Genomic DNA, 23,957 nt, shown 5'->3' with positions numbered 1-23,957 from the left:
AACAGACACATTTTGGGGTCTTTTATGAAAAGCAGGAGTGACTGTAGACTATTTCTAGCCCAAAACCTCTGGCCCTCCTTATCCACACGTGCGTCCTGAATAACAAGGCATTCAGAGACTTTGTCCTCACCAGTCGGATACCACTGTGATAAGCTTAAAGCCAACTGAGAATAATTATTATGAGGAAAATTATGTTTAATAATGTACTGGAGCATAGAGCCATTTCCACGTTCAACATGTTAGCATTAAAGGGGTCATATGATGTTGCTAAAAAGAACATTATTTTGTGTATTTGGTGTAATGAAATGTGTTTATGCAGTTTAAAGTTCTGAAACACATTATTTTCCACATACTTTACATTATTGTTTCTCTTCTGTGCCCCGCCTTTCTGAAACACGTCGATTTTTACAAAGCTCATCATTCTGAAATGCGAGGTGTGCTCTGATTGGCCAGCTATCCAGTACGTTGTGATTGGCCGACTACCTCAAGTGTGTGACGGAAATTTTACGCCCCTTACCATACTGTGATGGTGTCTCCCGGCACGACCAGACAAAACTAGAGCAGAGCGATATATCGCATGCGATTGTCTTGCGCATTTCGTCAGTAAAGCCCTGATTACCGCTAAATCGCCATCACCTGCTTTCAAATGGAGCGGAATTTAATAGACAGAGCCTTAGATCACTGATAAGCTACGCAATACCGCATTCATAATCGCAGATGAATCGCCTTCGAGAATGAACGTTATATTGTATTATTTGTCCACTCACTGTAACACCAAAAGAATGTCTTATTACTTTCATCCAGCACTTGTTGAAAAGAATGGAGACTAGATTAAATGAATACAAATGACCTGCTCTCTGTTAGGCTGTTCTGGGGGTGTTTAATAAGCCACAACACTGTGTCATTAAACTCTATGACCATCCACTGGCCTTGAGACAAATCCTGTGCACTGGACACATTTCGAAAAGCCACACAGTGTGTAGCAGCCGCATAAAAGTATACAAATTAACAAGCCATGAAGAAATACAATATTATTGTGATTTTCTTGGTACTCCTGCGGTAGTCTCAGCCTCAGACGTCACGCCCACAGACTGTTGGCTAAATGTCTGATGCATATGGCACACAAAAGTAGAAACGCTTCAGGAGTGTCGAAGTCTTCATCGGATTGTTGAATTCTACAGGATTTCCGGGAGGCGTGTGTCACGTTCTTTAAGTTATGTCCGGAAACAAAGATACCATTGTGCCGAACCCCCTCAAGAAAGAAGAAAGCTGTAGTGTTTATAACTGTGACCACGAGCGCTCATCAGGATCAACTAAACACTGGAGTTTCAAAAGTATGTGGAATATTTCAAATTCGCGGCACAGAACTTTCAAATACGACTGAGAGTTTTACACACCGCTCTGTTATTGTGGTGACATTCCCACTCCTCGAAACGTGATGCTGAACGAAACGAACTGTGATTGGTTGTTTGACATGTCGGTCAAACAGCCTCATGGGCAGGCCTTGGCCAAAGAAAGCTGCCATGAATTCCAGACCTTCAGCCGCAGTCTGAAGGTCTGGCTACGCGAGACTACTCCTGCGGTAACTATAATGAGCCAAATCAGTCAGTCACTTAAGGCAGGGCTTGTCAACCTATAGGAAATCCAAGGGGGTCACAAAGGAATATTCAGAAAAGATTAAAGGAAAATAGATACAAAACAAAATGGATACAAAAAAGAGAGAGTGAAATAGGAGAATCTTGCACTCATTTCAATCCACATGTAACATGATTTCAAGTCATCAATAAATTCTTCCAAAAAGAGTAAAAAACTCAATATTTGAGATTAATTTGCTGTGTATCCAAGAAAGGATTACATGGCCGCAGTCTGAAGGTCTGGCTACGCGAGACTACTCCTGCGGTAACTATAATGAGCCAAATCAGTCAGTCACTTAAGGCAGGGCTTGTCAACCTATAGGAAATCCAAGGGGGTCACAAAGGAATATTCAGAAAAGATTAAAGGAAAATAGATACAAAACAAAATGGATACAAAAAAGAGAGAGTGAAATAGGAGAATCTTGCACTCATTTCAATCCACATGTAACATGATTTCAAGTCATCAATAAATTCTTCCAAAAAGAGTAAAAAACTCAATATTTGAGATTAATTTGCTGTGTATCCAAGAAAGGATTACATGCCGAGAAATAGCAGTCTTCTTAATTATTACAAAATGTATCAGCATGTCTTGTTTTTGGATACACAGCAAATAAATTTTAAGTATTAAGTTTACTCTTTTTAGAAGAATTCAAAAAAACAAAACAAAACAAAACCAGGGTCAGTGGAAAAGTTTACAATGAAATGAAATGAATAAAGAATCCCTCACAAGGGGACCATCATATCTGGAACACTGCCATCAAAAATATGATTTTCATGAAAACATTATCTTATAACATCCTGGCCAAATTGCCATCACTGGCCCTTGTCTATCATGGCCTCCTAATAATCCCAAGCCACTTGATCGGCTCTATTACTCTCTCTCCTCTCCACCTGTAGCTGGTGTGTGGTAAATGCACTGGCACTGTTGTCCTGTGGCTGCCGTCCCATCATTCAGGTGGATGCTGCACACTGGTGGTGGTTGAGGAGAGACCCCCCCCCACCCCACCCACATGATTGTAAAGTGCTTTGAGTGTACAGAAATACACAATAAAGTGCTATATAAATGCATCATTCATTCATTCAACGTAATCTTGTAAAGTAATGGCAAAAAAGGGCCACAATATTGGCTTCATTTTTTAGCTATTTCTAAAATAAAATTTCATTTTACATGCTTAGAATTTTGACAGGGTTCATCCTTTTTACATATGATCTGTTCTCTTGTTGATAGGTGTCTAGTTTAGTGTTAGCCACAGTAAAGCACATCTGCTGTTTCTCAACAAAGGTGTCAGAGACACTGATGCAAAAAGTCCAGAACAGGCTGGCAATTAGCGGATGCTCTAGGAGCTGAAATCGATAAAGAAGGGAAAGGTAAGATGATGAGATTTCCTGTGGTTACTCAGGAATCCTCATCACAGAACAAGAAGTATCAATGCAGACAGGCAGGGCTTGGGGGACATTTACATTACTGTAGGTTTCAGGCTGTGGAAACTGGGAGAAAGTGTAGGTCTGTAAGTGTGGAGAAACTTTAGAGAACAATCAATTGAAGCAATAAGCGTCCCCTCACCGCCTTCTTCCTCTGTCTGTTTCTTTTTCCATTTCTCTTGTTCTCGCCAGCTCTCTCTCTGGAGGCTCAGTGTGTGATGTATGGGGCAGCGCTCTTTGCAATGCTGTGAGAGGTACCCTCAAAGCAACCAAACCGATAATGAAACACTCGACTCTCGTTTCCTCTCCTGTAAGACGCCACCTGCAAGCTGACTCCTTCAATGCAGGTTCACAGGATTGGGATTCATGTTCTAAATGACATCTTCACTATTATGGTAGCAGACTAATACATTTTAAACACATGATTTAAAATACAGCACTGTGAAAGTGGAAAAGTCACACATGCCCGCAGAACATGAGCCTGTTTAAACCTTCTGCAGACAAATTCCAGTGACCTGAAAGAGCTTTGACTATAGAGACAAAGAAACAACTAATTAAAAAACAATTAACAACTAGAGACAAAGCTAAACAACAAATGCATTGTGGTTAGTATAGAAGACAAAAGAGCCATTTGAGAAAGAAAACAAAAAACTGCACCACTGGATATAAAGAGTCAATTAATGCAACTCATAAGATCTACACATCATGTGTGCAGTTGAAGTTTACAGTATGCAAGGACTGTTGGATCAATGCATCGTCTTTGCATTAAATGTCATGTTCTGTCTGAGTAGACTGAAGGATTGCTTCTACCAGCATTTTATTAGTTTATTTAAATTAAGCATGTGCCCATACAGTGCTGTGCAAAAGTAAGTACACTCCATGAAAAGTAGCTTTTTCACCATTTAACAAATGCCATTTGGAATGAAAATCTTGTAATGATCTATATGATCCTTATATAATCACATTAAATTTGTATGGTCATGCTTTCAATTTTATTAATGGTAAACCATATGCCAAAAGGTAGACATTTATTATTTAAGCATCAATTCAATGCCATGTAGTTAAAAACTAATTATTTTAATAAAAAAAAAAGTCAAATGTCAATTATTTTTGCATAATATCAATAATAAAAAAAGTTAAATGTCTTATTCTGAATTTATGGTCCAAATGGTGTAAAAACTTCTACGAACAAAGTCAAGCATAAATAGGTTTAGACTAGAGACAAAATCCATACACTGGCATTGAAAATAAATTTACTACTTTGCATTAGTTTTGGTTGAATCTGAGACTTTTTATGCTTTAAAATGATTAGAGACTCTGTGTAAAGGTGTACTGAGAAATTGGTGTTCTCCAGTTCAGCAGTGCAATTACATGCTGACTCTACAAGAGATCTCACAGTGACACATAAAGGAAACAGCAGAAAGAGAGAAAGAGAAATGTGAGCACAGGCGGGATCTCACAGTGACACATAAAGGAAACAGCAGAAAGAGAGAAAGAGAAATGTGAGGTTAAGAATTTCAAGTTTAAAAGAAAAGATGATAGTGAGAAGATGGAAAAGCAAGACTGTTCCGATGGAAGGGATAAAAGGCTAGGAATAAGAAAAGAGAGTGGAGAGATGGATCAAAGTTAAGAGGAAGGAAATGATGAAGAACAAAGATAATGGATACAGACTAGAAATGTCAATGTGCTTGCCTTTTGCTTTATATCATCTTCACTTTGTCTTTAATGCCTAAAATTACAATAAAAACCACTGAACAGTCAGAGCTTGGTATACATAGGAGCCACAGAGCTCTGGTAGGGATGTCCATGAGGTTTTATTTAAACCTATATCTTGTCTGATCCCATTCTAATAGTTTTATCCTCCCAATAGATTCACAGTATAATATTCACTGTACTTTCCAATAAAAGCATTCATAAAAGCACAAAAATATAATAAAAAAAAAGAACTGGACAAAATTTCATTTTTAATTCATTTTTGATACTGAAGATTGGGATTGACTAGACTAGACTATATCAAATATAAATGTCAATGCAGAATAGAATAAAATAGAAAAGAATAGAATAGAATAGAATAGAAAGAGGATTCAATGTCCAAGAATGTATGAATTAATAAAATGTATTTACTGCATAAATATCAAATGTAAATGTCAATACAGAATAGAATAGAATAGAAAAAAAAAAAAAAAAAAAAAAAAAAAAAAAAAAAAAAAAAAAAAAGAGCACAAAGAACTCAAGGAATAAAAAAAATATACTAAAATAAATATAAGACACAAAAAAAATCAATACAGAATATAATAGAATAGAATAGAATAGAATAGAGGATTCAGTGCTCAAATAATGTATAAATTAATAAAATGTATTTACTAAATGCTATGTAAGTCACTTTAAAAAGGTTTTTAAAGTAACGTCACAGTGGTGCAGCTGCCATTTGTAGGACTGAATTGGAACACGGTGTCATTGCCTGAAAACTCTCAGTGTGCTTACCACCTAAAGTTAATAAATGCACAGGATTTTTTGGATCTTTGATCTAAGTACAGTTATGTGAGTTTAGAGTGTTTACGCTGCTTTAAACTTTGAAGAGCAACACTCCGAACTGCAAACAAACAGATGATGAAGACGAGGAGGGTGATTATGGTCAAGCTTATCCAAGGAGAAAGGTTTGTAGTTTTAGTTTCCACATTCTTATTTTTATGAATGTAATTCTAAAAAGCAAAACTTTCATATAACTACAAGATTTTAGGGTGAAGAGGATTTGTTTGTATTATTATTATAATTCTATTATAGGAGGTCACTGTTTTCAAATAACCGCAGTTCACTAAATACATAAGCTAGTTTCAGGTATGTCTGAGACTATCTGCAATAGCTCTGTCTTGCTTTTACAGTTGCTAAATGTAAGCAGACTTATACAGGTGCTCACTTCTGCCAAAACACATGTAACTGACTACAACACAAAATACAGAATCACAGTTTATCACTTCTGTTGCTTCTTCACTCAGCATGTAGAGACACTTCTCTTAACATGCCACAAATTTATCTTAATATTTCTGTCTGTTGTAATATTCAGAAGTGTTATCATCACTGAAGAAATTGCAGATGTTAATCCTCAGACACCTGTGAAAACCGTGCAGAGCTTGGATTCCAAGACAGTGAACATCATCTGTATTATTCTTCTCTGACTGAACAAGAGCCAATGAGAAAGTAAGTTCATATAAATGTCTGCACTGACCATAATACCATGTAATATTCTGCAATGACTGGGGGAATCTTAACTGAAGAGACTAATTGTAAGCTATTCATCTGCTGAATGTGTTTTTTTCATACAATCAACACAGCAGGTACAATCAGTGTCTTTGTCAGACCACCAACCAGGCTTCTTGCTGTGATCCCATTGTGTTTTCCAGCTAACACCTCCTAGCTATAGTCATCTGCAGCCATCTGTTTACAAAAAAAAAAAAAAAAAAAAAAATTACTCGATACCATTAAGACTTTTAGTGATTCTGCATTTTTTCTTTTTAGGAACAAACCTCAGTGTCACCTTTCAGAAAAGACCAAAACCATGCATATACTCCAAATGGTTCAAGAACACCATGCAACTGATGTATATTGTTATCATTTCATTTTTTATTGAGAAATAATGTAAACAAAAAATTACAAATATGTAATTTTGTTCCCCTCACTCCACAACAATTCTGTTAAATTTTGTAGCATTCAGAACAGAAAAAGGAAGGGAAAATATACGTATAAAACAACCAAAAATTATAGTCTCATTCACTATTAACAATATTTATTATAAACGCCAAGCCTAAACAAATTTATTTAAAGCGAAACTGAAACTAGCAGCATGTGGGAAAGGCAACAATCCAAATGTGTGTGCGCTTTCTCGCTTGACGTTGATTGCTTTATATACAGTAAGTGGCTTTGGAATATAAATTGCAGCGCATTTTAGATGTTAAAGAACTTGATTTATAATCCGGAAAAGAGCAGAAGAACCAAAATCCAAATAGACATTGACTAAGCAAATAAATATAGCTTATAAATAATAACATAAAAAGGACAAACTGTTTCTATGTTTTCCCCACAGAATTACCTATGAAAAACATGCTTTCTTTCTCCCGGCTCTCTCTCACAAGCATCTTTCTTTCTTTCTTTCTTTCTTTCTTTCTTTCTTTCTTTCTTTCTCCCGCTCTCTCCAACAAACACACACACACACACACACACACACACACACACACACATACAGTACAGACACACAAGCGCACGTGCAACAAGCGTGCATAGAAACTTGTCAGCGCTGACTTTATCAGTAAAACAGTTTTGCAAATGAAAAGCTACATGACATTTCTCAATAATGCCACTGTTTTTGAAGAAGGTTCACTTACGGATTTACTATTGTTAAGGCCCGGTATATTTCAAACGAAGTTCATTTTCGAGAATGGCTCATAGTCTGAAAACTTTAGCATGATGTGGAAAAAAATCAGTTTGCTACGTTATTTTATTAGTGTTCATTTATTTTATTGAACTGGATACATTTTTTTACCCCTTTTTATATTTTATGTGGTGTCATGATTTACTTTTAATAAAAACAAAGGTTTATTGTTGTATGTTCATTTGGCATTTCATTTACTTTATAGCCGTTAAGTTCTCTTATTGAAAGAAAAACAACAGCAGCAGTATGGTGTAACATTTATTTGAAACACATGCATTTGGTACTTGCTACCTTATATCTTTACTCTTTCCTTTCATTCTTTTCATGGCTTTGGAAAACTTGTCTCAAATGTTTCTCTGCATCGCCTTTTGCATAACTCCAGGTCGTCGACACCAAGCTTCGTTGCAATTTCTTTCTAGGAATTAAATGCTTTCTCTGTATCTTTCAAGTCTCTCTGCCAGCGATCGTACTGGTGTGGATATATCTGTGCCAGCTCAGCTATTCGACACTCCAGTGTATTCATGTTGTTAGTGACTAGGCCGGAGATATTGTTCTCTCTTGCCTGACCTCTGTTGATTGAGAAATGAACCGGGAAAAAAAAAAAACGCACGTCAAAGGAGGTGGAGATTCAGAACACACCCACCGATTGCATAACAGCCACGGACCACTGGAAACTCAAAGGTGTTTAGGAGCCAAATGAACTCCCCCAGAAAGTTCGCTTTGGTCAGCTGTTTCGAACTGCCAAAACAAACTCAAAATGAACTTTGTTTCGGCCTGATTTTGTTCGAAATGATGTCATAGTTTGTTCTTCGATTTGTTTGAAATATATTGGGGCCTTTAGAGATACTGCTGCCGAAAAAAGTTGAGAGACAAACATGCAGTATTCACACATGCTTAATCTCTCTCTCTCTTTCATTTCTGCATTAGTCTGCATACTAGCATTATAATAAAGTTCCATGAATAATGATTTGTTTTTGTTTGCTGTTTTGGGGTTTTGCTGATATTACATCAAATTAGTCATTTTGGACCAGCTGCCTCACAGGCTGGATGAAAGTGCCCGGCGGGCAATAGTTTGCCCACCTCTGTTTTAAATGGAAGAATCTTCTTCTGTTATTTTTGTAAAAAGTTGAATGTCTCCTCAAACTCAGTGCTATTTTGGTTTACATTCATCTGTCACAGATGCTAGCCAATTAGGGAAATATCATCATTGACAGGCTGCATGACATCCCCAAACCTACACAAAGTAAAGAAAACACAACCCACACTGCATTTAATACAGGTTCACTTGCAGTGAGGATAAGGTGAATCATTGCCTGCCAAAAGCACGAAACCATTAAAATTCAACAGGCATTTAGAAAGCAAACAATATAGGTAAGCAATAAGATAAACAATACTGGTACTGTGTTGGATCACCATATAATACCTAATGTAAAATCTTCTAAAGATGCTGAAGCAAAACCGGTTGAGAACGTCAGAGGCTCGTGATATCAGCAAGCATATAAAACAATTATTAGCAGCAGTGATGGCAGAGAGATCAGATGGAGAGTGCAGAATGAAAAACATGAATGAAGAGAGTGAAAGGAGGGAGGGACGTTGTGCAGGTGAGATTTCCATTTCATATAAGAGCTTTAATATGTGAGAAATATGATTGAATGTCTCTTTGGAGGTGATAAGAAAGAAAGGGAAGGGAGGGATGTACAACGGGCTGAACATCCTGATACATGTGTTCAAGACGGGCTGGCCAATGAGGTTGCAAGGTACGCCTCATTTTCAAAATGCTGGGGGGAAAAAACAGTATGTTATATAACAATTCTGTTTAAAGCATTAGGAAATGAGAACATCATATGCAGCATAAACTAGAAAAGCCCTCAGAGACTACTTGAGCGTATGCAAAGAACAAATCTTATTTATATGATTACTTTGGATGAATAAAATGCTTTGGTGTATTACAAATGAACCAAGCTGCTTTAAGTCGCTCCCTGTTGTGGTTAACCTACAGGTCACCTTTTCAAACACTTCACAAGATGAATTCGATTGACTACTGTAGTCCTAATTGCCTGTTGGAGGAAGATTTATGCACACTAAATGACACCTTAGGGACCAATTTAGCTGAGATGTAGAAATTTCTTTCCAGGCATGTATGTGTGTCTGTGTGTATAGAATATCACATATTTATATTAATGAATCTCTATTCATGTTTTAATAACAGAGTTAAATCCATCCATAAAAGCAATGCTTAATTGAAACCATATTTCAAGGTAGGCTTTCACAGACAATTATCAAAAAATTACTTAAATAAATAAATATATATAATATTAATGAATAAAAATAATACATAATTAAAATAAATTATAATTATAAATATAGTAATTATAAATAAAATATTTCAATAAGTAAACAAATAAATACATAAATATTACTTTAAATTAACATAGTTACACTGGTAAGACAAAATAAAAATAAAAGTTTTCCATGTACAGCTCTAAGAATGTGTTTGTTCTACCAATCTTTTTTATTAAAACTTGGACTCGTTTTATATTCATGACTCTGAAACATCAGCAAATCCTGTGGCTCAGTGGAAGAGTATTGTGTTAGCAGTGCAAAAGGTTCAATTCCCAGGGGAACACATGTTAGCCAAAAAAAAAAAAAAAAATGTTAGCCTAAATGCACTGTAAGTCACTTTAAGCATCTGCTAAATGCATAATTGTAATGTAAATGTCGACTTTATGAACATCTGCTCAAGACAGCAAAAGCTTTGCTCTAACTTTCCAGTGTTAAATGATTTTCATTTTGATCCAAGCTGCCATAAATCTAGTCAAATAAACAAATGTCTATTTGCCTCCTGAGGGATATAACAACAGACGAGACTTAATTGACTGACATGCCTGACAAAGACTCATGTATGGATATTGAAGTCTTCTGGCTGGCTGACTCTCTTGTCAATATGACACGGACCGCTTCCCACTGACAGCACTATTAGGACACTCAAGGACATCTATGGCCCTAATTAACATTCAATGCACACAGCACAAAACAATTCAATACAAACAAACAAACAAACAAACACATAGATCAATATTATCAATAAAACAGGTCTACACACACTCTCATGAAGAATAAGCGCAAGGCATGCTGTATCATTGATATGGATTTCTTTTAAACCTGGAAATGAACATAGTTTTAAAATGATAAACATTTAAAAACAAAAGGACATTAAAGTGTAAAAGAAAGAAGAAATATTGAAGATTCTGCACCAGATTGCTAACTGAACAGCAAATGTGTGCAAAATATTTATGCAGCTCAAGTACTGCTGTTATTAAAGGGGTCATGAACTGAGAAATCAAATTGCCCTTGATCTTTTGACATATAACAGGTCATATAACAGATACTATAAAAACATCCTGTAAGTTTCAAAACTCAAAACTTTCTTGTTAGTTTAAAAACAGCTTTTACAGAAACCAAGCTCGGAAAATGATTCGTTTTGGAATGTGCCACTTTATCACATAATAGTGTGGCTAAGCACTGCCTCCGCAGGAGAAGGTCAATGACTGCTTCTACATCACTGCCTCTTTAGCCCAGCCCACTGATACGCGCTTGTAGTAGGAGGAGAGGAAATACTAGATAGATGCAAACACAGGTGTAGCATATGAATGCAATCTAGATATTCAATCGGGTTTTAGGGTTTGTAAACTTTCCATCCTCCCTTGTTATATCTAAATTACAGATGCATGTCTAATGTCCACGTCTGGTTCAAAGAGCGTTATCACCTGTGCTATCTTCTCCAATGCTAGCAGCGACAGTCGTCAACTTTCTCTTTGAGCTTCAAAGAGATTCCAGGGGGGAAGGAACGATTCCCCCATCCCCATGAGGAGACACTAACCGTGGGTCAGACATACTCAAAAGCCACAATACACATAGGAAAGGACATTGACTCCATTTATTCACAATCAAACTGTTCCAAAATGTATATAGTGTACTCCTGTGTTGTATGCACGTTCCTAGGTTATAGTAGCTTAGTTATAACGCTGCAGTACTGTAGTGAAGCTCAAATTACTTGGATCTAGACATATGGATGTATCACTGCCTATTAACGTTTTCCAATCCCTGGCATGTAAGGTATCAAAATCACTGTCTTCTGATTCCTGGTTTAATGGTGTATATTATGTCACCATAATTTGCACCATGCTCTTTTTACCATATTTTGACTTAATATTGGACAAATCCAAATCCTCCAGTTCACCAAACCATGCAGATAATGTGTTGCGTGAGACAAAGATACCTCTCCCGCTGAAAATTCACACCTCTACATTGGTCAGTCTGCCAGATGGGTATGACTGGTAGAACCTTAAAAGTCCCTAACCCAAACCAATCATTGCTCAAACCCTTTGAGACACTCTCCCAAGACTCACCACCCTGGAGTCTGACTTGCCGGCAGTTTTTATCTTCAAATAACTTTGTCGATTCGCTGTGGACTCTCCGATCTTCAGAATTCGACGAAAGTCTCCAGCACACTCCTACATAACTCATCAAGAACCTCCATTGTCTACCGCATCCGTATTCTTGTTCAGCAATAAAGCCAATGCAAGTAACCATTTCCAACTAGTTAGATGCATGTTTAAGTTTGGGTCCCTTTGTCAAAGTGATTTTTGATTCACTGATGATTCTCATTAGGTTGCGGTTAACTGATGCTAAATACTGCCATTCTTTGTTCTTCTCACTCTCTCTTTCCTTCCTTTCCTTCTTTCTGTATATATGTGTTTTGCTTTGTCTAGTTATATGTAACCTGTAGTTAAATTTATTAAATCAATTATATTTGTTGTGTCAATCCGTGCCACATCCCGTGTAGACAGAATCACAGATTATAATGGGTTCTGTTGTCTATAGTCGCGTTGCACTGCTTGCATCAGGTATAAACACAGGGGGAAAATTAGCAAAGCGCTCCAGATCACGTCAGTGAAACAGTTTGTTTGTGTGCTTAACTTTGCTATGGATTCATTTTTAAACAAGACAGTATGATGTAGGCTTTTTTTAGAGAGACTAAAAGTAAATGATGATGCAGTGCTGAGTCTGACTAGAGTGTATGCAACAATAATGTCGCAACGCATAAAGTGAGTAAACGTGTTTTTACAACTATTGCATTATCTGTTCCAGAACGTTTGATATAAGTATTTATACATTTTTAATCCAAATGCCCGATATTGTTTTCAGAGTATGTCACAGCAGCTTCCATCTGTTATTTTAATAAGCGAAACTGTTAGCCAATTATAGCAGTGGGCTTTACTAGCGAGACTTGAATGCACCCTGCCTATAAAAACAGACATTCTGCAGAGAGGCTCAAAAAAGGACAGAAAATAGCCTATTACTTCTAAATGTTTTTTTTTATTTAAAATTACACTAATATTATAAGTGAACCACAGGGAACATTACAAAATAATAAAAAATGCAGTTCATGACCCCTTTAAACTAAATACTAAGACATAAAGACTTTTTTTAAATAATTAACTGATTTTTGGATCCTACTGTATATGCATGATTAAATTTAGTACAAATGCTAACTTCCCAAATTCTTGAAGTAGCCTATATATAAAGTGACAATTAAATTTTCATTAACACAGCCACAGCTCAGCTACTGAATTAGTAATTATAGCAATATGTAAAAATGCGGCTTAAGCACTGAATCCACAAGAAACTCATAAGCTGATAATTTCATTACAGGCATCTTCACCTCACAGCAATTGGCTGCCTACCAATGATTTTCCCCTCTCAAATTGCACATTTCCCAACTTATTGATGATCTCACCACTTGCTCCACTTCTGCTGTCAATCCCGCAATGCTCCTCAAGTCTGCTGCTTGGCTCCCATAACGAAAGAAATGAAAGCCTCACTTATGCTCTGCCCTCTCCTTTCAGTAGACAAGTATGGATAGTCAGAGAAGCAGCATCACGTTAATTGAATAAGCAAAACATATCATTTTCAAACCCTTTTTCTATTTCTAGACTTCCAGACAGACATTTTTGGAAATATGTATTTCTTTGTATCTTTATTTCTTTGTAGAATTAAAGAAAAACAACAGGTACTCAACAGGGATGTACAAAACTACATATTTTCATAATCATCTAGTCAGGCATGGTTGTCTGAATCGCTAATCGGAATGTATTCAAAAACTAACAAATAAAAAACAGCACAGACATAAACCACAGAATGTTCAATAATTCAACAGAGTTACTGAAAGATACACAACAAATATGTAACCTTGGGTAAACTTAGTTTAATTAAACCTGTTAATTATTGCTAGTGGGATTAATCCATGTGCATTTTGATTGTAAACATTCAAGGTTGAGAGCATTACTGTGTTTATTTTTTAGAGTGATCACCTATATGACTATTTTACTTAGAAATCTGAAAAAGGACTTACATCTCGGCGCAATGCAATGCCTACCTGCAACAAAACTTCTATCAGCATGAAGGATTCAACGTCTAATCTGAAAAAGCATTTTGAGGGAAGTTGTTCTAGATCTTTGAAAACTTTTTCCAGTAAATCGTTTTTCTATTTTCTCATATTTTGATTGTTGAATGGTTATCATTACGTTGAATATTTCTAAGAATTTAACTGAAAAATTCTCCCACTTTTCTCCCAAAATTCACACTTTGCATTCAGTTAACAGATCCATATGAATCATGCATGAAATAAAAGTTTATAAAGTCAAACGATAGCTTTGTGTGCTTTACAGATGAACTTGAACTCTTTATTCATTCAAAATATTCAAGAATAGATTATCTTTGGTGCGGTAATGCAAGTTCATGATCCGATTTGTGAACAGGTGATTCTTTTGATTCAATCAGAATTAATTTGATTCAAACCAGTGTGAATTGTTCACATTAAACTGGATAGATCTGGGATGTTTCCCAAAAGTATCGTTAGCAAACTGTGTGTTTTTTTTTTTTTTTTTTAATTACACTGAACTATAATGACACTAAGTTACTTGCGACCATAGTTGCTTTGGGAAACAAGCCCTGTCAATTTTGACTCAGCGATTCTTTTGTGCCAATCACTTCTCCATAGAGAGGATTATCAGTGAAGTAATCACTTAAAGTTTGGTCCATTCATTAAACAAATCTATTGTTTAACTTGGAGAACTGTGCCAGTTGTTTTAGCTACTTTTATGATATGTTTGGTGTGTTTCGATTCGTATGAAGCTTGGAATGCAGCATAAAACAGCACGGAATCCCATTCATTGTATTCAAATTGAATTTATATTAGGTAGGTAGATTTAAATAACATTTTTTGTTGTTCATAGAAATGCTGTGGAAAACTGATGTTGTTAAAAATAAACTTCAAAGGAAAATGCAAATCTTATGACTGGTAGATGTCACTTTTATTTAGAGATGGAAAACATAAAAACAAGACATTAATATGTTCCTTTGTGTATAGCTTAAGTATTTCAAAGTATTCTAAAGTATTTAGATTAAGTTACTATATCTGAGTAATCTAATGAAATACATTACTGATTACTTTTTAAAGCATGCCTTTTCTAATCTGTAGTGAAATGCATTTTAAAAGTAAGCTTCCCAGCCCTGTTAACTGATGTACACTATTAACTGATGTTAATAGTGTACATTCCGATATTTAAGAAGCTGTGCCATTTTACAAAGATAAGGAGTAACAAAGAAAACATTGTACAAAGAAACAAACAGAGATAAATATATACACACACACACACACAAACTTCAGTATTGGTAAGAACTGCTCACGGCACCACAGTTGCACGCTCACTCGCCAGGTAAACTGACAACACACACTGGTTTGGGGCTCCTTTTTATAGTCCAAGCTCCGCCCCTTTGGTTAAAACCATTACAAACACTGATAAGGTAAGTATTGAGGTAAGTATGCACATATTTACAATATCACATAAATATATATACACATATGAACTATTCAAGAAATATTTATAGAAACAAAATTTTGTCAAAAAAACATAAAATATAGACACAGATAATAATAAACACATAACAATAAAGCCACATTTCCATAACTCCCCTTATTAACACAAACAATGGATGAGCCAGCTTTCGATTGCTTTGTGCCGATGCACAGTGACGCTGGCACTATTTATCCAGGCTGCTGGGTGGTGCTCGGGTTTGGCCGGCCAATGGAGGAAACGCAACATGAAAGACCGGCAACAAAGACGCTGGCAAACACTGAACACACGTAAGTGTTAACACAAAACCAAAATAAAACAAAAAAGACAACTCCAAAATATGCATGTATGTGGTGTTATACATGCAGTGCAGATTATTGTCAGGGGGTGGAAATATTTATTGTTTGACTATTTATTTATTTACTTTCTGTCATAATAAAGCATTCTAGTCTTTTATACTTACCCATACTTACCTGGTGTATTTATCTGGATTCACAGTACTTTCCTTAGTTAATCTATACTTACCTGCAGTGTAAAATAATTTGATATAGTTTAAATTAAGGCTTATCTTATATTACTAATACCAGAGGTGTGTAATAATTTATATAATTAGTCGAGAGACATATTACCAGAACCTGGTGCTCGACCCTAACAGAACTTGAGAGGTGTAACCCTTAAGAGGTCAGGGGGCGCTACTAATATATAGGCTAAATCTATTCTTTTTTATTGCACAATATCTTGGTTGTAACAAAAAACTTGAGATGGATTATGCAAAATAAAAGGAACATTGCTCACTGCAGACAATTTGAAGACTGACAGTAACTATCTTAAAATTTATTGAAAGTGGTCGACTTATTGGGAAAGTGGTGCTGTAATGGTTGTAGTGGCAGGGCTTTAAAGTTAATTAAATTAAACAGGATACAACATCTCAGACAGAGTTAACTGTCATTAGTGATTCACTGCAATTGGCACAACGCTCTGTGAAAAGTTGCATCTCTCAGTCTACTGGTCTGCTCTATAACTTGATTGACATTGCTGAAGAACAAATTCTTCAGTACACCATAGCAAAATAAATATGAATGCCAACTTTGACAATGGTCTATTTAAAATTACCAACATTCGAAAATTTGGGGCCAGTAAGATTAAAAATTATGCATTTACCACCATTCGAAAATTTGGGGCCAGTAAGATTTTTTATTTATTTTACTTTTACTCTGCAAGGACACATTTCATTAAGTAAAGCCATGTATAATGTTTCAAAAGATTTCTATTTCAAAAAAAATGCTCTTGATCTTTCTGTTCAAAAAATCCTAAAAGAAATGATTAACAGTTTCCACAAAAATTAGGTAGCACAACTGTTTTTAACATTGATGATAATAAGAAATCTTTATTGAGCACCAAATCAGCATAATAGAATGATTTTTGAAGTATTATGTGACACTGAAGACTGAAGTAATGACTGCTATCCAGCTTTGCCATCACAGGAATACATTATGTTTTAAAACAGTTATTTTAAGTTGTAATAATGTTTCACAATATTACTATTTTTACTGTATTTCTGGTCAAATAAATACAGCCTAAAGGACGCCTTTCAAAAACACTAAAAATCTTACCAAACCCAAACTTTTGATAGATCATGTACATGTATTTTTTAATGCATAAATACTGCATATGTATGTATATGTATGCACACATAATGCTTGGATGTGGGAAAGGAGGTGCACATGAGAGCATAAAACAAACGCACACACGCAGTACAAAAAGCATCAACAAAGACCTAGAACAGTCAAAAGAACATGATCTTAAGTGTGATAATAAGAGAAGATGGCACATCCGTTTAAGTGTCATTCACGCAACATGGTTTTGAGTCTAAAAATTCATCCAAGAGACAATTCCTCATTTCCATCTCATTCCTCACTACAACCCCCACTAACAGCACATATGTTAACACTCTCAAAACCATACTGACGTAACAGCCGGAAGACAGGCGTACATAGAGCATTAAGCACATGATGAGTCATAATAGTCTGTCACCGATGGCAACTCCACTCAGGGTCACGGACCACCAATGAAGGATGTGCATTCCTCAAATCAAGAAGAAGGGATTAGAAACGACAAGCCATTCAACACTCGATTAAGTCAATCCTGTTTTCTCATACTGTATGGAGGCTCGCATATAAAAATGAGCTGTTCTGTGCAGAGTTTGACCAAGATACTGTAGTAGTCATCCAACATAGGGTGTACAGCATGATAAAAAACAGGCATGCTGGTCTGAATATGAATTATGCATGAGAAGAAGGCAGAAGTGGAGATGGTCATGTTGGAACAGATTGGTGTCTCCATCAGCTAAAAGCGATTTTTATATTCACCAGCAGCAGTTTGTGTGACTGGGCATTTCCAAAACAGTGTGATAGCTAGAATGTCAAAAGATCCTTCAGAAGAGAACTGCCTTTTTCTGAGCTTCTTTTAATGCAAGAAATGTATGCTGCCTCGAGCTATAAACAATAAGTTAAATGCCTTAGGAGCATCACAATATGTATGTGAGTGTGTGTTTATGTTTATGAGCCTATACGTTTGCCTGGGTGTGTGTCTCAATATTTATTTCACTATGGGTGTGTTTGTCAATTGTTCTGGCCATGGAAAATGAAGAAACATTTCAGTTTAACCCTGCGAAATCCCTTGACAGCCATTATACAGCATACTCACATATTCCTGAAACATGAGTAAAATGACTCAGAACAGACTCTGTACTTAATATTGCATGTTCCTTGAGTGTTTTAGACAATAAGAAAGTAAGAAATGTCTTTATTCTGACCTAATTTAATGCATGCTTGTTGAATAAATGCAGGGTTTCTACAGACATGAACCAGTTAAATTTAAGACTTTTTAAGACCTTTTTAATACCACCTTATATGAAATTTAAGACCTAAACCTGTAATGTAAATACACATTTTATTACATTCATATATGTAATATTTAATGTGTTTAAATTAAAAAGAAAACAAAACATCATTGCAGTAATAAATGATATTTATCACTACGATATACAGTGAACTTTTAATGTCAACAGACAATATTCCATACAAAATATCCCTGCAAAATAACTAAATTTTTTTGGTGGAGTAAACAATTTATTCTGAAGCAATATTTTCATCAGTGTTCTGTTCTATCAGCTTTTACATATTTAAATCTGCATATTTTTAATTACCTTTACAAAGGCCTATGTTTAACCTTTTTAGATGTATGCATCATCTTTTATGTCAAATTATTACAATTTATCAATAAATTCAATATACACTATAGGGCTGCTACCAGTCAGATTAAATGATTTACACTGCAAATAACAATAATTACAACTGCTATAAATAATGTTATTAGATTAATGTTTTAAATGCATTTATGAATATACAAATAAGAAAGGTTGAGGGGAAAAATGCATACTTTCCAACATACTTCTCAACTAAACGACCAGTAAGTAGCAGTAAGTCACTTAATGTGTGAGTCACTGAATCATTCATTCAACTGATTGAGTGTGTTATCATGCTGGTATCTTAAGGTTTTTTTATATTCTTCATATTCTGTGTGGTGGTCAAATAGAAATTAATCTTTTCTAATAAGTTAAAATTGATTTTTACCATTTATGGGCATTTTACCTTTATAAAGGCAATTTTTCTATAAGTGTTCATTATCTTTTGAGTCAAATTCTTACATTTAATCAGTGAATAAGAATAATAAGACATTTGGGCTGTTACCAAGCAAATAAAATCAGTATTCCAACAAAATTCCTCTTTGCAATCCAGACATAAGCTGCACCTGAAGTGGCATTTAGAATTATTTACACATTGTTTAATGAAGAACATGAATGCATTTAACCTGCAGTTACAAATGCATAAATAATTTGATATATTAAACATAAAACGCTGAATACTGATATTTGATATAATTAAAAAAAAAAAAAAAGCTACTTTAAACGTGAAATTAAAACCGCCAGTAGGTGGCAGAAAGTCACTGTTAATAAGTGAGTTATTGCGATTGAACTGAATCATTTAAACGGTGATTCATTCAGGAACAAAATGGCAACGCTGTAATGTTTCTCAAAGACGCAAAACAGCGCTGTGGATTTGTTTGGAATTATTTTTGTTGGCGAAATAGAACATAAACAGGCAATATGATGTCTAAAACGTAAGTCTCTTAAAACTTCTAGTTTATTGAACTGTTGTAAAATATATATATATATATATATATATATATATATATATTTTTGTATATGGTAATCATGCAGTGAAAGAGTGCACTGTAAATGCGCATGTGCACTAGACTTCACGTTATGTGCGCATTCTCTGTGTTTTGAATGTTTTTTTGCGTTTTCAGAATACTGAGCAAAATAGCTCACTTGTCATGGTATTAATAATAACTATATCATGTTATGAATAAACTAAACATTTAAAATTTTCTTCTGAGTTTATGTGTGCTGTTACGGTCATTTGTTCTGAGGTCTCTCACAAAAAGACAAACAGAGTGAGCCTCAGCGCGACCTTGTATTCTGTATTCTGTTAACTTACTGCAATTCTGTCTGATGACGCAGTAACATACTACGGGAAGAAAAAATCTTCGGTCTGTCCAATGATTGTAAACAGTCATTAGGTCGGTCACACTAAAGATATTTTAGCGGTAATGTGACCAAAAATATTTAAGACCAATCAAATCCGAATTTAAGACATTTTAAGACTTTTTAAGGCCTTATATTAGGAAAACGTTATTTAAGACTTTTTAAGGACCCGCGGACACCCTGAAATGTAATTTCTTAAAAAAAAATCTCACTGATCATAAACTTTTATTTTGGTAATATACTGTAGATACTACTACTACTACCAATAATATAGAAAGCAAAATATGTGGTCAGAACGACCACAAAATGTTCACATTTGGAGGAACTAATTTATTTTCAACTATTTACCTTCTACTTCAAAAACTGCACTAATGGTTGGTCAACGGACATACAAGTCAATGTTTTATTTTATTTTTCACAGCTACACTTTATGTGGAATGCAGTGTGAAGACAGCAGCTTTGCATGTAGAACTGTGTTGTTAAGAAGACGAAGGATGTATTTGAGGGACATGTGACTCATCTCTTTCTCCAGCACCTTTGGACACTGTAGCAGACAACAGGTACACTTCTTGATTTAGCATTCTGTCTCTCCCTCTCTTACTTTGTATCTGTCTATTTATCAATCAGTCTCTCCCTCACAGTATGAACCAAGCAGAACAGCTCAAGAATATACATGTGTATGCTTCAAAACACAAAGTAAGGTAAAACTACCATCATCTAAAAGATTGTTATTTCATTACACCATTGTGTTAAGTGTTGAGTGAGAAGAGGGTGTGTGAAGGTATGCAATGGTAAATCAGGTTTTTTCCCTCCAGTTAGCACAACAGGTTATATCATCAACAGAAAGCATTGCAGATTTACAGAGGAGTCCCACAAGGCTCAAGTTTAGGTCCTGTGACTTTTACTATTTTATAATGTTGACGGGTCACATGTTGTGCACTGTATTGCAAACAGATGTAATGGTATTCACATTTAAAATGTGGTTTGAAAGTTGATTTTTAATCTGGGAAAAAAATATCTTACTTGATAATATGCTACAATTCCAACAGCAAGTAGAAAACTAATGAGAATTTATCATCAACTAAGGAATTAATCAAGTAGACTACTGAGAATTACACTCCTACAGCTCTAAAAGTCTTACAGTTGGAGTTTATTGGCATGCATGCAAAAGCAGCTCCAACTTTTTCATGATTACTGGTGGACACTCTTGGTCACAGAGAGTGCACTTTGTTATTTAACATTTCCAAGCCAATTTTTCCACCAAATCCCTAATTATACAGAATTTCTCTCTTTTTCCAAAGGAATACAAACTCATGGGTGGGCAACCAAGCCTAGAAATTCCATCTGTTCATACTGAATTGGAACAAATTTATGCACCATCCTCCTATGGTAATACAACACACTTACAGTATATTATATTCTCTCAATTGTTTGATTTTTTTTATTTGCTACTGTAATTATGTAAGTGTACTATTTTTATTCTGTTATACTGTATTTATCATTTTTTATGGAGCACATGTCAACAGTGAAGCATTGCTCATAAATAAATAATGAGCAAATAAGTACATAATGTTAGAAAATGGTTTACATGCACACAATGGTTCTAACACACACACAAATAAAATAAATAAATAAATAAAAAGTAGAATTCATTGTACACGCAATCAAGTGTAGCACATCAGAAAAGTAACTATTAAATTTGGATATAATTTTGTCCTGCAGGTATCTGCATAAGTCTGCCGCTTTACAGTTACTCACAAGGACTCATACATCTAAAATTTTCAAGAACTACTTAATTTGCAATGCTTTTGGGAAACAGTCCATAATTCTTTGATGATTCATACAGCCATTTTTACAATCCAGGGTTGCGATGCTTTTGGCAAAAGTGGCCTTGTTCTGCCTAAGGTCCTTCATAAATCAATTCAGCTCTTTGAGATCTGTTAGAAAAGCCAGTGATAAGAGATTGGCCAGTAGTTATTAGTTCTGAATTGGGAGTTAATGTGTTGTGAGGGAACGAGAAGAGCCACAGTATCTCTGACTGCAGAGCACCTCTCCTTCCTGCACCTTCCCAACACAGCACACCTAATAGAACTAAAGCCGCATGGAGGAAATGTGAAAATCAACTGAAGGGTGAAGGAAATGAATTCAAAGAAGGAAGAATAAATAGAGTCTTTCAAGGAAATTCTGCAACCTTAGATAGATAAATGATTGACTGTCTCCAAACTATATCTGATCGTCATGTTCTGACAACATATTTCAGCCTCACCTGAGGGAACAGATTGAAATGTATCATGCTCAAGAGAGACGGGAGGGCAAGCTGGTACAGGACAGAAGAAATACTAGTCGTGATTGCACAGGGGTTTGGGTCGCAAGTCTTTTCTGTATCAGAGGGTTGGATCATGGTTTGGCTGGTTAACATGGCATTGTTAGTCCCTGCTGGTAGATTTCCTAACTACACCATCTGGCAGCAGAACGCACCTTTCTGCAAATGCATCTTTCTCTAAATATTTATTTTGAGTTTCACTGAAACTAAGCATTTGAATTGATTTATAAAAACATTTAAATGAGAGATGCTACTTACCGTTTAAAAAATAAATGGACAAATAAAAACTGTATTATCACAGTGTTGATTTGATATCGCTGGGTAAAAATCATCACAAATACATCATAAATATTTAATAGATTGCCCAGTCCTAATGTTGGTATAAAAACTAGAATTATGAATTCATCACAGAGAAGCACTCAGATACCTGATTCATCATCAGAGCTCATTTGAGCAGGCTACTAATTAATGATACAAGAACTGACCATAATTGAAACTGTAATCTGCCACACAAGTCTTTAAATATGTGATAATGGCTTCGTGAAAAATTCATGATCCTTTTTTGAGTCTCCATAGGGTGAGTGGTAACATTAGTGGCTCTCAGCCACAATGACAAACTTCAGTTCCCAATCAGCAGTACAAATGACTTTGACACAAGCAGTGATGAGCAAATTACCAAACATCAGAAAGATGGAGAGTATGAAAGGTCAAACTAGTTTTGATGTCCACTTCTCCTTTTTCAAAACATGAGTTTTTCCATTCCTGTTGCTCCTCAAGAAAATGCCCTACAGAGGAACTCACAGTCACAAGGGAAAATTGTCACAAAGGCAAAAGCTTAAATGTAACATGCTATTTAATAGCAAATTCCCATTGTGACAACTTACCCCATATAGCCACAAAAGGTCAATGTTTGGTAAACAAACTCTTTCTTCTTTTTTATACTGTTAAAATGTTTAATAGCTTTATGTAGATAAGATCTCAAGATGTGTGTCCATACAGAAACTGACTTTCCAAAATAAACTAAAAAGTGTGGCAAATAGCCCCTATACTTTCTTAAAACAGCTTACACTACTTGTTTGTCAAAAAGGCAATACCATTCACAAGGTAACCATTCAAATAATTAGTCAAAATCCTACCTTTCTGTAAACCAGCATGTTTGGCGAGTCTTCCGTCTCTCCATTGCTGTTTGGATGGAGGCTGTTGTTCTTCGCCATGGTTCAAAAACTCAACAAAAACTCTGCAAAACAGCTACTCCAGTGGATATATAGCCTAAACCTGATAGGGAGAAACAAGGCACATACACACTCAAATAAATTAATAAAATAATAATAATAAAAAAAATGTTTATCTATACTTGTATGATGTTACTGGATTGAAATCAAAGTATTTATGATGCTACAAAGCTGCAGAACTGATCAGTTGGCAATGTCTTTGTGATAATAATAATAATAATTTCAACTATGCTTTACCAACGATATTTAAGTGAAAACCAAAATGCATGGCTAACATTTTGATTACAATCATATTTGGCTATCTAAATCAATAGCCACTGGTGGTTGAGGATTTTCCTCTCAAGGTTAAAAGGAACAGGTTATTAAGTAAACTCTGAAAATCTGATTACAGC

General features: G+C 35.3%; 1 protein-coding gene across 2 annotated transcripts in view; it reads right to left on the bottom strand.

Moving 5' to 3' along the window:
- The window catches only part of LOC109061753 (regulator of G-protein signaling 7), a 50,296-nt gene that overhangs the window by 23,807 nt on the left and 2,532 nt on the right, over positions 1 to 23,957 (bottom strand). For both annotated transcript variants that reach the window (XM_042773834.1, XM_042773833.1), the window contains exon 3: positions 23,470 to 23,608. In XM_042773834.1, coding sequence (XP_042629768.1) covers positions 23,470 to 23,547 — 78 coding nt within the window. In that variant the 5' untranslated portion in view covers positions 23,548 to 23,608. The remainder of the gene's footprint in view (positions 1 to 23,469; positions 23,609 to 23,957) is intronic.

The sequence above is a fragment of the Cyprinus carpio genome, chromosome A17 (genome assembly GCF_018340385.1).
Source record: "Cyprinus carpio isolate SPL01 chromosome A17, ASM1834038v1, whole genome shotgun sequence".
NCBI classification, from domain to species: domain Eukaryota; kingdom Metazoa; phylum Chordata; class Actinopteri; order Cypriniformes; family Cyprinidae; genus Cyprinus; species Cyprinus carpio.
This window is presented reverse-complemented; position numbering and strand designations above follow the sequence as displayed.